The sequence below is a fragment of the Canis aureus genome, chromosome 10, assembly GCF_053574225.1.
Source record: "Canis aureus isolate CA01 chromosome 10, VMU_Caureus_v.1.0, whole genome shotgun sequence".
In the NCBI taxonomy this organism is placed as follows: domain Eukaryota; kingdom Metazoa; phylum Chordata; class Mammalia; order Carnivora; family Canidae; genus Canis; species Canis aureus.
Genome location: NC_135620.1, coordinates 70,982,840 through 70,997,319, shown reverse-complemented (window position 1 = coordinate 70,997,319; position 14,480 = coordinate 70,982,840). Strand labels below are relative to the sequence as shown.

The window sequence follows — 14,480 nt, the reverse complement described above, 5'->3', positions numbered from 1 at the left end:
TTTTGGTTCCCTGATCAGAATGGTCTACATCCTCCTTCTCTCCCGCCGAGACTCTAAAAAGCCAGGAGCATGCAGAGAAAAGACCCTAATGCACGCTCTCGGAACCACGTGAGAGGACCCAGGGGTCTCACCTTGTTCTTAAGACTTTTATTTGCTTGTCTTCCATGCAAACAGACTGTTCTCTTTTGACCTTTCCCCTGTCAAGCATGCCTTGTCATCTACTGACATCCGTCACAAAATGTCAGTCTTGCCTTCATCTGTCATCTCGTCCAAATCTTGGTGCATGTGGTGAACGCTCAGAGCATTAAATTCTTGAAAAGATCTGTTGTTCCCAGGAAGCAGATGGCATGTTTTGAAGGGTTAGAAATAGTGAGAGAAAGATGTCCCAGCTTGCATGGAACACTGACCATAACTTCCTTCTCTGTCTTTCTTTGGGGTTCCTCTTGCACCTCGCTTTCCAGCTTGGTCATACCCACTGGGAGACAGCTGGAGGCCAGGCTGGTCATGAAAACCTAGGTATTACTCTGCATGGTGAATGTGTTGCCACTGCCAGTCCCTGTCTGGTAGCATGAGAAGGGTCCTAACACACATCCTTACACGGAGAGATTGCTTCCACGGCCAAATACAGGGAAAGAGCAAACAGAGGCCTCTTTTGTGTGGTTGAAGTAATTTGCCCATGTTGTGGCTAAAAATTATAGCATCATTAGCTTCTCAAACTAATTGCTAAGTAGGAGATTGTGTGCCATTACCTACAGCTATCTTCTGCTTCTGAGCCAGAACCTTTTTTGCCCTTGGAGACTTCATGGCATCAAGTTATGCTGTGCGATTGTCCAGTTAAAGTTTCTCCAAGTGAGTCCCTCCTTTCCTCTTAATCCTGGAGCTGCAGCCAAACGACTCCTAAGTCCTTGGAAGAAAGAGTCTTTCTCTTCCTAACACTAAATGCCGACCCTGGTACCTCAACCCTCCAGGACTGCCGCCTCTTTCTAAAATACAGTTTGAGTTGAACTTATTTTGATGTTAATATTACTTGATGAATGAGCATTGAGGAGGCCTGACGGTCCGCATCCTGGTTGAAATTAGCAGCCCAGGCCCCCTACATTAAAAATGAGTTGCCTTCATCCCTGATCTCCCAGTCTTTAAGGCACAAGGGGAACTTAACCCCCAGGGGAACCGGCTGTCTTTGCAAATTATCCAGTAAGTGAATTTTCTAGTCAGAAAATGCAAAACCTAATTAAACTTTCTTTTCACTTTGTATTCGTCAGGAAATTCATGAAAGCTATTTTACTTTACAGTATTTCGGGTAGGATGCAGATTTCCCCAAGGTATATAGGAGACCTTTAGATTCCTAAACACTGTGGAGAATTTCTCTTGTGCGGGTATTAGCCTTCAATTTGTACAATCCAAATAGATCAAAAGAACACTAAATAAGGAAACTTCAAAGTAGCATTTTCTAAGATGTGCTCAGCTCCTTGAGATGTTCAAAGAATATTTCTCAGAGAGAGTATCCATTGATCAGTAAGTCTGTGAAATTCTGGGCTACACAAAATTCAGTAAGTTTCTTTACAGAACCAGCATTTCAGAGGCTATAAAATGCTAACGTGCTTTGTGAATCTCTAGAGCAAGATAGAATATCCACAAATACTTCTCTATAAAGCTATTTTTCTTAGAGCACGTAGTGCCCCACTGCAAACTTTAGAAATGCACCCTTAATATTCTGTATTATTCCTGTCTCCCATTCTAATTTTCTTCACACATGGCCAGCAAATGGCCATGTCTATACTTACAAGGAATGCACATCGATGTCTACAGGGAAATCAATGTATTCTCTAGCATTTTAGTCAGTGCAAGTGTAGCCACAGCCTAATATACGACCTTTCTGAAAATATTTGGAGGGATTGGCACTTTCATGTCCTATGGCTACATTCTGGAAAAATCCACTGGTTCCTCTAATAATGTCTCTCTCTTTCTCTCTTACCCATGCCCCTTTCCCTTCAGAGCCAGAGCCACAGTTGGGCACGCTAATCCTTAGCAATATTACTCCCGACAGCTTCAACGTGTCCTGGACCACTCGAGCCGGGCCTTTTGCAAAGATTGTTGTCAATGTTAGCGATTCTCACTCGCTGTATGAGCCCCAGCAATTCACGGTCTCAGGAGACACACAGCACGCTCACATCACGGGCTTGGTGGAGAACACTGGCTATGACGTTAGTGTGGCAGGGACCACCTGGGCTGGGGACCCCACCAGACCCCTCACTGCCTTTGTCGTGACAGGTACTCATTCAGAGGTTCTTGCTTGTCCACTTATCCGTTTAGAATTCTGAGATGGGGAACGGGGAAGGGAAATGTGACAGGCCTTCTAAAGGGAAACTCGGCACCAAATACAGTCTTCACTCCAAATGTAAACGTTTAAGTTTGGAGAGAGCAGATCCTATTGCAAAAAGGGGTATTTTGCAGCCATTTGTGAGAAATGGAGACCATGTACTTGACAGTTCTATAAAGCTTCCAGGGATTTCCCTGCCTAGCTATATGGGCTGATCCATATTTTAGTGATTCTGGCTGAAGAATGAGTTCTAAGTTAGTAACAGCCAAGAGCAGGAATTTTGTCCATAAATCAGGTTATGTAAGGCAGTTCATAAACCACCTGCCCCAGAAATGCAGTAATTTACCTTTTGCTTTAAAAAAAAAGCAAAAAGCAAAAACAAAAAACAAAACAAAACAAAAACTTTGTCCTAAATCAACACCTACAACAGATTACTGAAAGTTTGACCTGGGATAGCAGACAAATCCAAACTTAATTAAAGCTTACCCATTTATTGAACTTGACCTCTAACCTCTCTTTGAATTACATAAGAATTACAAAAAGATATGGCTTTCCATTTTCTTGCCTGAGATTATCCCAAATCAATGGCAAAGACTGCGAACGGTGTTGATTTACCAAATCTCTAGGCGTGACAAATATTTAGAAGTCTCTTGCTTTCCACTAATGATAATTTTCAGGAGACCGGCTTTGCCTTCTGATTGTTACATTAAACCAGGCCTCTCCCAGCATCTAAATTGCTGCCAATAAGACTTGTTAATACTTTCAATTAAATATTTAATTGACTGCAGCCGTGATGACCTCGAAGCATGAGGGTCTTGAAATCAGGCCTGAGTGGTTTCTCATTTTCTCCCACATCTTTCTTTAGCTGCATAACCTTGGCTGGTGCTTAACTGCCCTGAATTCCAATTTCCTTATGAATGAAGAATGGACACCCACAGCTGATTCCAGCAGCCCTTGTCTCAGGAATTAAATGGTTATGATGGAGTTTACCTGCCTGGCATCCAGCAGGCGTCTTCCTGGGCTCTATTTCCTAGCAATAGGAAGGGAGGAAGGGAGTGGTGTTCTTAAAAATAAGCAACGAGTCTAGATAGAAACCAGGCAACTACTATTATGAAATCGTGACTTCTTATTTTTTTAAGAGAACAGAGGATGTGTTTTAATGTGAGATCAAAAAGTGGTTGTTTTTTCTGTTCCATGCTTTTGTGAATTTAGTCATTCAGAGGAGTCTTCAAATGCAGAACATGCTCCTTTCTGAGTGGGGCTGGGGAGGGAGAGGTGGGGACTTCTATTCTCTTGCATCCCAAAGCAATGAGAAGAGCAGGAGGAGAGGAATGGCCAGCCACAGATCCCGTCAGTCAGGCCCTTACTTGTCGCCCTCTCACAGGACCTCCCACAGAACAGAGAGATGAAAGGCAGGCTGGGAGTGCTGGTCTTGGGAATCCCAGATCTGGTTACAGCATTGTCTCAGCTAATCCTTGAAGTGAAAAGACCCTGAGTCTTAAAAGAAGCATATTTTTTAAAAAGAAAAAAAAAAAAAGGCTGAACATGAATGACTATAAATAAGGCCTTATTGACTAATTAGCCTGAACACCCTCCTTTTTTTTTGGAACCTGCTGCTTTGATGGGGTGGAGGTGCAAAGAGGCTAGCTATCAAAAGAGGCGCCATTTATCTAAACAAAACTCAGCAACAGAACTTGAGATCTTTGTCTTGCAGACAAAGAAGTCTGTTTGCACAGTGTATGCAATTTCATCTCTGCCTTTGATAGAGTTATGATTTTTAGATCTTTACATGGTAAAAAAAAAATTCTCAAAACAAATGTAAAGTGTGTTAAATATATATAGGACGTCCAAGCCACAACAAAATTTAAATCTCTGCTTCAGATGAAAGCAGGGTTGAGGGCATTCATTCACTTGTTCATTCAGTCACCAAAATCTTCTTTTTTTAAACATTTGTCTTTACATTCCATGGGTTAGACTCTGGGGATTAGTGTAAGGTCATTTATCTCTTTGAAAGTTTCTATTTAGAAGCAATGGAGCAGGTGCCTCTAAATGAGGTGGAGCTGAAGCAGCCTTGGTCATGGAATGCCCAGGTCCATGCCCCCTCCAATGAAAAACACATTCACCGATATCACATTTTGTTTTGCTAGAGGGGAGTCGCTGGACCTTCTTCATCGATCCTGCTTACGCCTCCAGACCTGCCAGCCCTGATGGGGCTGACCAATTAGACATTGGCTTAGGTTGTGGAAAGAGCATTGAGCTTGGAATCAGATAGCTGGGTAGGAGGTCAGCTTAGCCATCCAGTAGATATATGATCCTGGATAAGTCCTTGACCTCCGTTTCCTTTGATGTCATGGGGGTGAAGGGACAGGTAGCAATATCTACTTCGCAGTGTCATTGTGAGGCTTCAATAGGAGAATGGATCTGAAGCCTTGTCAATTGGAAAGTGCTGGCACTTAGCTGATAATGAGCTCAGTCCTTTGGGAAATCTCAGTGATTGAAAACCCCTTGGCACCTAAGAAATACGAGTGCCCGGGACACATGTTTGGTGAATGAATGAACAGATGACATCAGAAGTTACTAAAGATCCAGACTTGTCTTTATCTCCTGACTTTATCCAGGAAAACAAACAGCAAAAGAATTAACGAGTCCTAATATTCCATACTGGGTCACAACCATGATTTGTTAATTCTGACTCATGAAAAAATCCTACTCCCTCCCTCTATTTCAGCTTATGAGGATGTCACTAATGGGCCTCATCACCTTAGTTCAAAATGCAAACTAGGACTGGAATAGAAACATATGAAGTATACCAAAAAGGAAGTATATAAGCATATTTGAGGGGCGGGGGGAGTCTATTTCCTTCCTCTCAACCTGAAGACAGTGGGAAGCAGAGAAAGGGCTTTAGACCCAACAAAAGATATCCAGTTTTATATGGAAAAATGTATGGCTTTTAGAATGAGACCCAGCTAAAAGCCTTGCTTCTATCACCTACGAGCTCTGTGACTTTGGCCAAGCCAATCAACCTCTTGGAAATCAGGGTTTTTTTTTTTTGCCTGCATAATGGGAATAATGTCTATCTCATAGGCCTGTGGAGAGATTGATACAAGATAACATCATCTGGCACCCAATAAGCTTTTACTAAATATTCATTTTCTGAGAATTTAACACATTTAGTGTTTGATTTGGGTATCTTTGGTATTCATGGAGACTTGTGCTATCCCAGCAGGGTCATTGCTGCTAACCTGAGTTATTTTCACTCCTCCCTTCTTTCAGAGGCCCTGCCCCTTCTGGAAAACCTAACCATTTCCGACATTAATCCCTACGGGTTCACAGTTTCCTGGATGGCATCGGAGAATGCCTTTGACAGCTTCCTAGTAACGGTGGTGGATTCTGGGAAGCTGCTGGACCCCCAAGAATTCACACTTTCAGGAACCCAGAGGAAATTGGAGCTTAGAGGCCTCATAACTGGCATTGGCTATGAGGTTATGGTCTCTGGCTTCAGCCAAGGGCACCAAACCAAGCCCTTGAGGGCTGAGATTGTTACAGGTATTTGGATTCAAGTGAGCCATTTTCTCCCCTCTTTGGTTCTCTTCTGTGTAATCCATCTACCTCATCACCATGGCTTTAACATCCTTGTCCATTTTCTCTACATAATCCATAGTTGTGGCCTGCTCTTTTGTCTTCCCCTCACCCACATTCCCCCTTGTCTTATGTCTCTACCGAGCACTCTTCTCCCACTCCAGAAATGAGAAGGTCGAAATGTTTGCCACTTGGCCTCCCAAATCCTTTAGACCATGTCTTGTCCACATTTCTTTGTGCTTACTCCACATCACCCTCTTCTGTGCACATCTTGGCTGGTCCTCAGCTATGTTTCAGCCTTCTCAAAAGAAATATACCAATGAGTATATTTCAAAAACCTATTTACAGCATTTGCCACCTCAAAATCTCAGCTGTGATCTTGATAAACTTACCAGGTGGGCTCCTTCTTGGAAACCTACGGCGAACCTATTGTACTGGTAAACACTAATGTCATAGAGATTCTTTGACACAGACTAAATCCATAATTTTCTTAAGACTAATAATAATTCCTAGAGACATATAGCATTAACAACTTTAACAATCAGAAACCTGTGTTTCCCAAAGTCTTTCTAGAGTTCACTAGTTCCATAGGATATTCAAAGGTCCTCCTTGGTGAAGAAGTTCCATGTTCAAATAAGTTTTGGAAACACTCAGTTAAACATAGTTTAGTAGTATCCTTGACAACAAGGCTTCACAGAATATCCCAATGTGCATGTGTCTCTCCAAGAGGGACTTACCCAGGCAGTATTCCCCAAACCTTTTTGGTATTGGGTGCCTTTTAAGGAAGAAGAACAAACAGGAATAGTTTGCTCTGAGTACACTTTGGGAAACTCAGCTCTAAATTTACCTCGACACTGAGTTTTGTCTAGTTAAGGCAATCCAAGATAATGCCTTGGGTCCAAAGTATGGAGCACAAGAGGTTCTGGGCCTCAGGTCTACTGTCTGAACACTTATCTAATGGTTTAAAAGGCAAGCAAAAAAGTCAAGAGAAGGAGCCTTCTTTAGTACAAAAGTTCCAAGAAAAAAGCAAAAAGACCATAACGTTTATAAAATTTTAAAAGCCATTTTGCTCAGGATCAAGGGAAATACACCCAGCAGTATCTTCATGGGCAACTCTACAGATCGTTAATACGGGTTTATTTGTCTTTTCAAAAAGAAAAGAAAAAGGTCTCACAGAGGATGGGCACTCAGCCATTGGAAGACAGCAAATGTAAACAAGTTACTGGCTTTGAACTTGTTTAATAATGCTGGGAGGGGCCAAAGCTGAGTCCAGATGTGGATTTATAGAATCGCTTTTAGACAAAACTCACATACGCAAGCCTCCACTTGGCTTGTACTGAATGTGTGAACTCCATCTTTCCCTTCTCCTTTTTTGTGTTGAATAATTTTATTTTCGGTATCTCAGGACACTTCTATCTCTGAGAGCCAGGGCCACTGCCTAATGACACCCCCCCTCCAAACCGAAGAAGAAGATTGCACAGGCTGGTAAATGATGTTCTCTCTCCTCCTCCCACCATTTTCTCCTCCTCTAGAAGCCGAGCCAGAGGTTGACAACCTTTTGGTTTCAGACGCCACCCCAGATGGTTTCCGTCTGTCCTGGACAGCTGATGAGGGGGTCTTCGACAGTTTTGTTCTCAAAATCAGAGATACCAAAAAGCAGTCTGAGCCACTGGAAATAACCCTACTTGCCCCCGAACGAACCAGGGACATAACTGGTCTCAGAGAGGCCACTGAGTATGAAATTGAACTCTATGGAATAAGCAGTGGAAGGCGATCCCAACCAGTCAGTGCCATAGCAACAACAGGTATCGTACATAAACAGGAGATAACAGAGAAAAGTCGGGACTTGGGGGTCTTCTTTCACAGGGCAGCAAAATAATAAGAGCTTCAAATGCAGCCAAGCTGTTTCAATTATAGACGGTGTGAGTGTGGACAATTTGGCTAAGCCTTTAGGCAAGAAGAGTGTGATGCGATTTATTTAATGGGATTGTGAGGATTGAATGAGATAATTCGTGGCAAGCCCATAGCAGAGGATCTGGTGCAGAGCAAGGGCTCAGCAAATTAAAGCTATTTGGATTTTCATTATTTTCATTAATACATCATCATCATTACAGTTACTGCATTTTTAAAATTCCAAAGAGCCTTCTTTCACCCTATTATCTTGTCCTTTTTTTGTGTGTAGAAGTACCTCTGGCCAAATGTTTGACCTTACAGTATACAGAGGATAATGGAGAAGTGGTACCTCCACCTATAAAGATGAATATTTATCAGATGCTATGTGTGAATAATCAGTACCATGCTCAGGAAGGATCAAAGGAGGGAGCTGGCAAGGTCAACAGGCTGCTCTTCATGAAGCTCATGATTTTATACGATAGATACTCATAGCAACTCTAAAAAGCACTAGAGGGGGAAATGCAAACCCTTTCCCATATGAGTTGTTTCAAGAAGAAAAAAGAAAGTTGATTGGTAACAGGACTTTTTAGAGGGAAAGACCTATATAACAGGTGGGGTGAATTCCCTCCTGAAACTAAGGGACAAAGAGAAGCATGGCATTCCCTGGAGACCACTGCTTCAAAGAGAAATCAGAAGGAAGAATCACAAAAGCACAGAGAGAGGTAAAAGGGACCTGAGAAAGGGTATAGCCCAGCTCAGCCTCTTCTGTTTGTGCCATAAAGAACCTGAAGCCCAGGAAGATGTGATTTGCCTAGCATCACATGGCCGGGTTTGCTGTAGAACCCAAACACCAACTTATTTTAATTCTATTAAATGTAAGCAGGCTGGATGACAGGTAACCAACAAATATATATACGTGCCATCTCTGACGGGCATAGAGCACAGCATTAGCCAAAACCTTCTCTTTGCCCAGAGTTGGGTGTATTGTGATGTCAAGTCTCAGGACCTGCTGAACTCAGAGAAGCCACCTACAGAAACCATAATCAGTATCTGTGGGCGTGGAGGGAAGGCTGAAGTGCAGACGGCAGTTCAGTCAGAGGAGAAACCCTGTTTCTTATTAACTCGGACACCCTATCCTTGGGATGCCGGTCCTGTCTCCTCCTCCCTGTGGCTGCCCATAAAACAACTCCAGATCAGAGACAGAACCTGATTTTGACCTTGGTTTATAAACACTGCCTTTCAAAGTTTACTTCTGATCACTGATTTTGTTTTGCCAATCTTTTTTTGCTAGAGGTCCTGCAGTTCTAAAGCAAAAAAAAAAGAGAGAGAGAGAGAGAGAGAGAGAGAATGAATAATCAAGAGCTTTTTTTTTTTTTTTTTTTTTGGTTGTTAAGAACAGAAAGAAAGGAATAAAGAAAGAAAGTAAGAAGGAAAAATAAAAGAGACCCTGCTCTTTTGGAAAGCCTTTTCTTTAAGGTCTTATTTTGGGGCTTTACATTTCACAGCCAAGGAGAAGTGTGTGTGTGTGCATGTGCACGTGTGCCCGTGTGTGTATACACGTGTGCCTGCACCCCCTTGCTCCGGTACTTGGAGAGGACAGGACAGGATGGGTGACTCCATCAGACAGCATACGTCTAATTCCACCATCACCTGAGCAGTTTCACAAAGCGCCCCTTTTGTCTTTTCCATCCTTCCTCCTCTTTCCTCCCCCACACAGTTGGAAACCCTTCTCTGAGATGTTCTGTTCCTCTTTGTCCTCATAAAAGCTGCTGCAGATTCTCTCACTCCCTGGGCACAAGCTGCCAGCCTTGAGTGCCTGGCGGCAGAGACGGAGGTTGGGGGCAGCATAGGGCAGCAGACCTAGTGCTTTGGCCTGGAGCCTCTGGGCCCATGCCTGGGAATATATCTAAGCCTCGCTCCACCAGCTGTGTCACCTTGGGCAGGACTCCTTTCCTCTCTGAGCCTTGGTCCCCTCATCTGGCAAGTAAAATTTAACTCAGAATTCAGCCATGAGGTTTAAATAAGATCATGAATGTCATGTGCTTCGTTTCCTTATCCATTGTAACAATACTATTATTATGGTTGGGTGATTTTATATGAATTTCATCTTTTTAATGAGCCACTTGGTTCAAAATTCAAAAATTAAAAAAGGATATAGAGCAAAGTCCCTGTTCAATGCTGTCCCTGCTCCCTAGTTCCTCTCTACAGAGGCGGTCAACATGACCACTTTCTTGTCCCTACAAATAGACAAAATCAGGCATAAATCTGTACGCTTTTTAGAATCGTTTCAGGGGAACACTTCCATGCTCTGGCGTATGTGTGTTTCTTCCCAACTCCCACTATGTGCCCCCCCCATCCTACTGTTCCTCTCCTAGCCAGACAACCTTGAAACTCCTCTGCCCATTTCCAGTTCAGATGCACTTGAAACCACAGCCCACCAAGTTACAATGGCAATGTGTCCGGGGACCTGACTCAGCAGGTCTGCAGAGACCCTTGCTTGGCAATCTTCCCTTCCCTTCTACGTGAACCAGGCTCTTGATGCTCGGTGCCTCTGGCTCTGACTCCCATGAAGCATAAACACATGCACTCCTTGCCACATGCAGCAGGGCAACTGACCCACTTTCATCTCCATGATTCGCCATGACACGGCCAGACCAAGTGGGTGCCGCATTCAGCCCCACTTCACGGATGTGGAAACTGAGAACTACGGGGGTAAGGCGTTTTTAGCTAGTAAGGTCAGCATGGAATTCAAACCCAGATCAATTTGACCCCAAAATCCTTGCTCTTAAACCATACTGGCTACAGTAGCTGTCCCCTGGAGCTTAATATGGGACCTTGGACATATGACGTATTCAGTAAAAATATGTGGGAAGGAGAATAAATTTTTAAAAATGGTTGTCAACGGCCACATAATTAAAGCAGTGAACATTTGCTCCAGATTTGAGGAGGCAACGTTTTATGCAAATTGCAGATAGAAGCAATTTACATTTACCAATTCCAAATGTTTTCCTAATGGAGTTTTTATTGAAAACCAAGCGCCCACTTGGGAAGACACAGGCATCACCTTTCTTGGGTCTTCCCAACTTTTCAATAGTAGGGTTTAGTTGCTGTGAGGGGCTCTATCTTCATGTTCCCATTGACCATCTCCTCTACGATGGTGCTGGAGACTTATGGGCACTATTTATGACAGAAGGAGATATGCTAAAATAACAAATAGTTTTTCACACCTAGGGAGGCCTATCGTCCAAAAATTCCACACCATTGAGCCTAGAATTCCATCACTACGGTGCCATTCCTTTGGGTTATTATACATAGCTGTTTTCCTACCACCACTCTGATCGAGCACATCCCACTCTGATGTATGAAGCTACTAATTCTTATGACTTCCAAGACGGGCAGAGCTTACTGCTATTTTGTAGATGAGAAAGCCTGGTGTCTAGAGAAAAAAAGCCGTGTCCACAAAGATACATCTAAGATGTGCTGAGGTTTGCAGTCAGAGTGAAAGGCGGCATGGACCAGGCTAGCTGTGGGAGAGCACAGTGCCTGCGTTTACACACCTCGCTGGTTTTTTGGTTTCTTGGTTTTTGGGTTTTTTTTTCAGCCAGCCTATCTAGATCTTTCCTGGGAGATACTTCAAAATCCAGGGTAGCCCATGGGGAAAAGAGTTATATGGGAAAAGAAATAAAGAGAGAACAATCGCATTCACTGAATTCTTACTCGGTGCCAGGTTCTTTTAGGGGTTTTATATCCATGAGCTCTGCTAATCCTGAAGCTGTTCCTATAGGTGGGCATCACTTTTCCCACTGGACAGATGGAGGCTCACAGAAGTGAAGGGAACCGCCTCCGGTTGCCCTTGCCCTCTCTGGTATTTGGACAATCAAGATCTTCCAGGCTCCAGAGCCCTTGTGGTTTCCAAAGCTTGGTTCCAAGGAGAGGGCAAAACCCCAGGCAGCCACAGAGGCTGATGACCAGGAGAAAAGGTCACAGAAGAAAGCCAAAAGAGGAGAGAATCCAAAATGAAGAGGGGAAAAACATCTCCCCCAGGGGGCTGTGGGCTTTAAAACTTAATGATCAACGTGGGTTGGAGAGGGAAAAGATGAGGAAATGAGCTCCCCGGAGACCTGAAAATTGTTTCCTGATCTCTCTGGTTAAACATGGTCAGCTGAAGAGGGCAAAGAGCTAAGCCAAAAACTACACAGAGGAGAGCCAACGGAAACTGGGTTTTGGGGGAAGGTATTTATGTAGCAGAAACTGTCCCGTGGGCATGGCTTTCCCTGCAGGTAGACCCAGCGCGCAGAGGTGTTGCCTTTGCTTGCTCGCCTGGCTCTGGACCTCCATTCAGTTCTGGAAATGGGTTTGTCGAGGTCAGTTTCCCTGTCAATGTCACTTCCAGGATCCCCACGCTGCACCAGCTCTGCTGCAGCAGTCCTGGGACCCAGAAAGGTGACACCACAACCATGTGTGTTGGAGAACCAAGTCTCAGTTTCCTCCTCTGTAAAATGACTACAACCATACCTTCTACTCAGGGGTTTCTCAATGAGGATTAATCCTTATCGGTTACAAAGAACTACATAATTGTCAAGTCTTGGTATCATTTATAAAAGGAACTAGAAAGCTAAGGTTTGGGGGAAAAAATGCTAAAACTGAAAAATTGTAGGATGGCATATTGTCCCAAGCTGTGACACAGCTCAGACTCATTTCCTCAGATATCAGCTGTGGTGTTAGCATCCTACTTGAATGAAACCTAGTGGCTGCTCTCAGGCTCTGGGCCCTCTACCTGAATGAGAGAGCAATAGTTTCTCTTAAGCCACAACTTGACCGCAGATCACCGTATTCTCCATCTGAAAGGCTTGGCTCGGACACAAACTCTAGAGGCTGAGGTTTCCTGGATAAGGAATCCAGGAAGAATCTCTGAGGAGCAAGATGGTTGACTATTTCTGGGTTTCTCCTGTGCTTTCTCCTTGACAGCCATGGGCTCTCCCAAGGAGATCAGTTTCTCAGACATCACTGAAGATTCGGCCACTGTCAGCTGGATGGCGCCCTCGGCCCAGGTGGAGAGCTTCCGGATTACCTACGTGCCCATTGCAGGAGGTAGGACACTCCAAGACGGGAGGGGAGGAGCAGCCTGGAGGGTTTGTTTGAGTGGGATCGTGAAGGGCCTCTGATAATCCCATCTCTCAAACACAACCAAAGAAAGTTACTTCCTTCTATTTGAGACCCTCTCTGTAGGTTTCATTTGTAAAATGCTGTAAGATCTTTGGAAGAACTGCCTTGTGAAGGGTCATTTTATGAAGACCCTCTCCAGCCTTGAACCTCTCGATTCCCATGAGAAATGGACTCCGATGTTGTTTTCACTCAATGGCAGAGACTCTAAATACATCTGAGCACACTCATCTGAGAAACTCATCTTGACCTGCTTGCATGTGGGGTTTTACCCTTTGGTCTCAAAATCTGTCTGTCCCACAGATGGGGAGCTGTGACTTTGGTAGTAGAACTGGGAGTCCTAGTTCAGCACCCGGGGGCTACAAAGACCCTGGTGGGGTGGCGGGGAGGGGGCATGCACAGTCAAATCTGCCCAAAGCCATCCTGGCAAGCGGAAGTATGTACAGAAGGGATGGTTGATATCTCTTTGGAGGAATGTTGTGGCAGCTCTACGGAAGTTTGGCCGGCTGGTATGTAAGCTCCTAACTCGCCCTGAAATATAACTTGTGGCCTTTTTGGCAAATATAAGAGTACCACACTTGACCATGACCGTCTTCTTTCCTTGAAGAGTAGAATCTCGGCGAGTAAGGGAGCCTGTACATTCCAAAGCTAAGACAAAGGGTTAAATATATCCAATATACATTACATAGTGAGCTTTTCATACTCTTTGTGGGAAAAATAAATAAATAAAAACATGCCAGCTCTCTACTGAACGGAAACTTGCCATTTTTAGCACATTGTGACTTCATGTTTTTTTCCTCTCCTGGCTTGGGTTTTGGCATCTGCATGGATGGAAAAAAAGGATTATACAAAAAGTAAGACCTCTTCGCTTATGCCAGAGGGTAGGAGCTAATGGGAGGAAGTCAAGAAAATGGTATTGGATCAAGATACAGTTTCATTTCCAAATAGGATACACCCGTTCTTGGGGCAACGGTAAATTTCAGTGAGGTTCACCATTCCCGATCTTGCTTTTGCCATGTTCCAGGGACATCCTCAGTGGTAAATGTGGATGGAACCAAGACCCAGACCAGGCTGATGAAGCTCTTGCCCGGAGCAGAGTACCTTGTCAGTGTCATCGCCATGAAGGGCTTCGAGGAAAGTGAACCAGTCTCAGGATCATTCACCACAGGTGTTTTTCCCACCTTCCACATAATTGCTCATGACTCAGCTGCTGGAAAAAAGCTCTTTTATTTGGGAAATCCTAGTGGAAAATGGGACTGAGTTTGAGGCCCAAAGACCTCATTTCTGGCCTATCCCTGGCCTCTTATGGGCAGGGTAGCCTGGACTTCATCCTTAACCTCCCTGGGCCTTCATTTCTTGGGTTAGTGTGGAAGAAAGAGCACACATTTGGGAGTCATACTGACCTGGATTGAGGTGCCAAGTCTACAACTTCTAGATACCTGAGCTGTCAGTTAACTTCTCTAGGATCTAGTTTCCTTTTCTGTAAAACAGGTACAATTCTGCTTCCTTTGCAAGGTGCTGTAAG

The 14,480-nt window shown here is 44.0% G+C and overlaps 1 protein-coding gene across 16 annotated transcripts in view; it reads left to right on the top strand.

The window, feature by feature from the left end:
- TNC (tenascin C) overlaps positions 1–14,480 on the top strand; it is a 91,743-nt gene that overhangs the window by 60,512 nt on the left and 16,751 nt on the right. For 6 of the 16 annotated variants that reach the window (XM_077913071.1, XM_077913072.1, XM_077913069.1 and 3 more), the window contains 5 exons: positions 1,996–2,271; positions 5,594–5,866; positions 7,432–7,704; positions 12,761–12,883; positions 13,980–14,123. In XM_077913071.1, coding sequence (XP_077769197.1) covers positions 1,996–2,271; positions 5,594–5,866; positions 7,432–7,704; positions 12,761–12,883; positions 13,980–14,123 — 1,089 coding nt within the window. The remainder of the gene's footprint in view (positions 1–1,995; positions 2,272–5,593; positions 5,867–7,431; positions 7,705–12,760; positions 12,884–13,979; positions 14,124–14,480) is intronic. The other 10 variants (XM_077913077.1, XM_077913073.1, XM_077913076.1 and 7 more) reach the window with 3 other exon arrangements.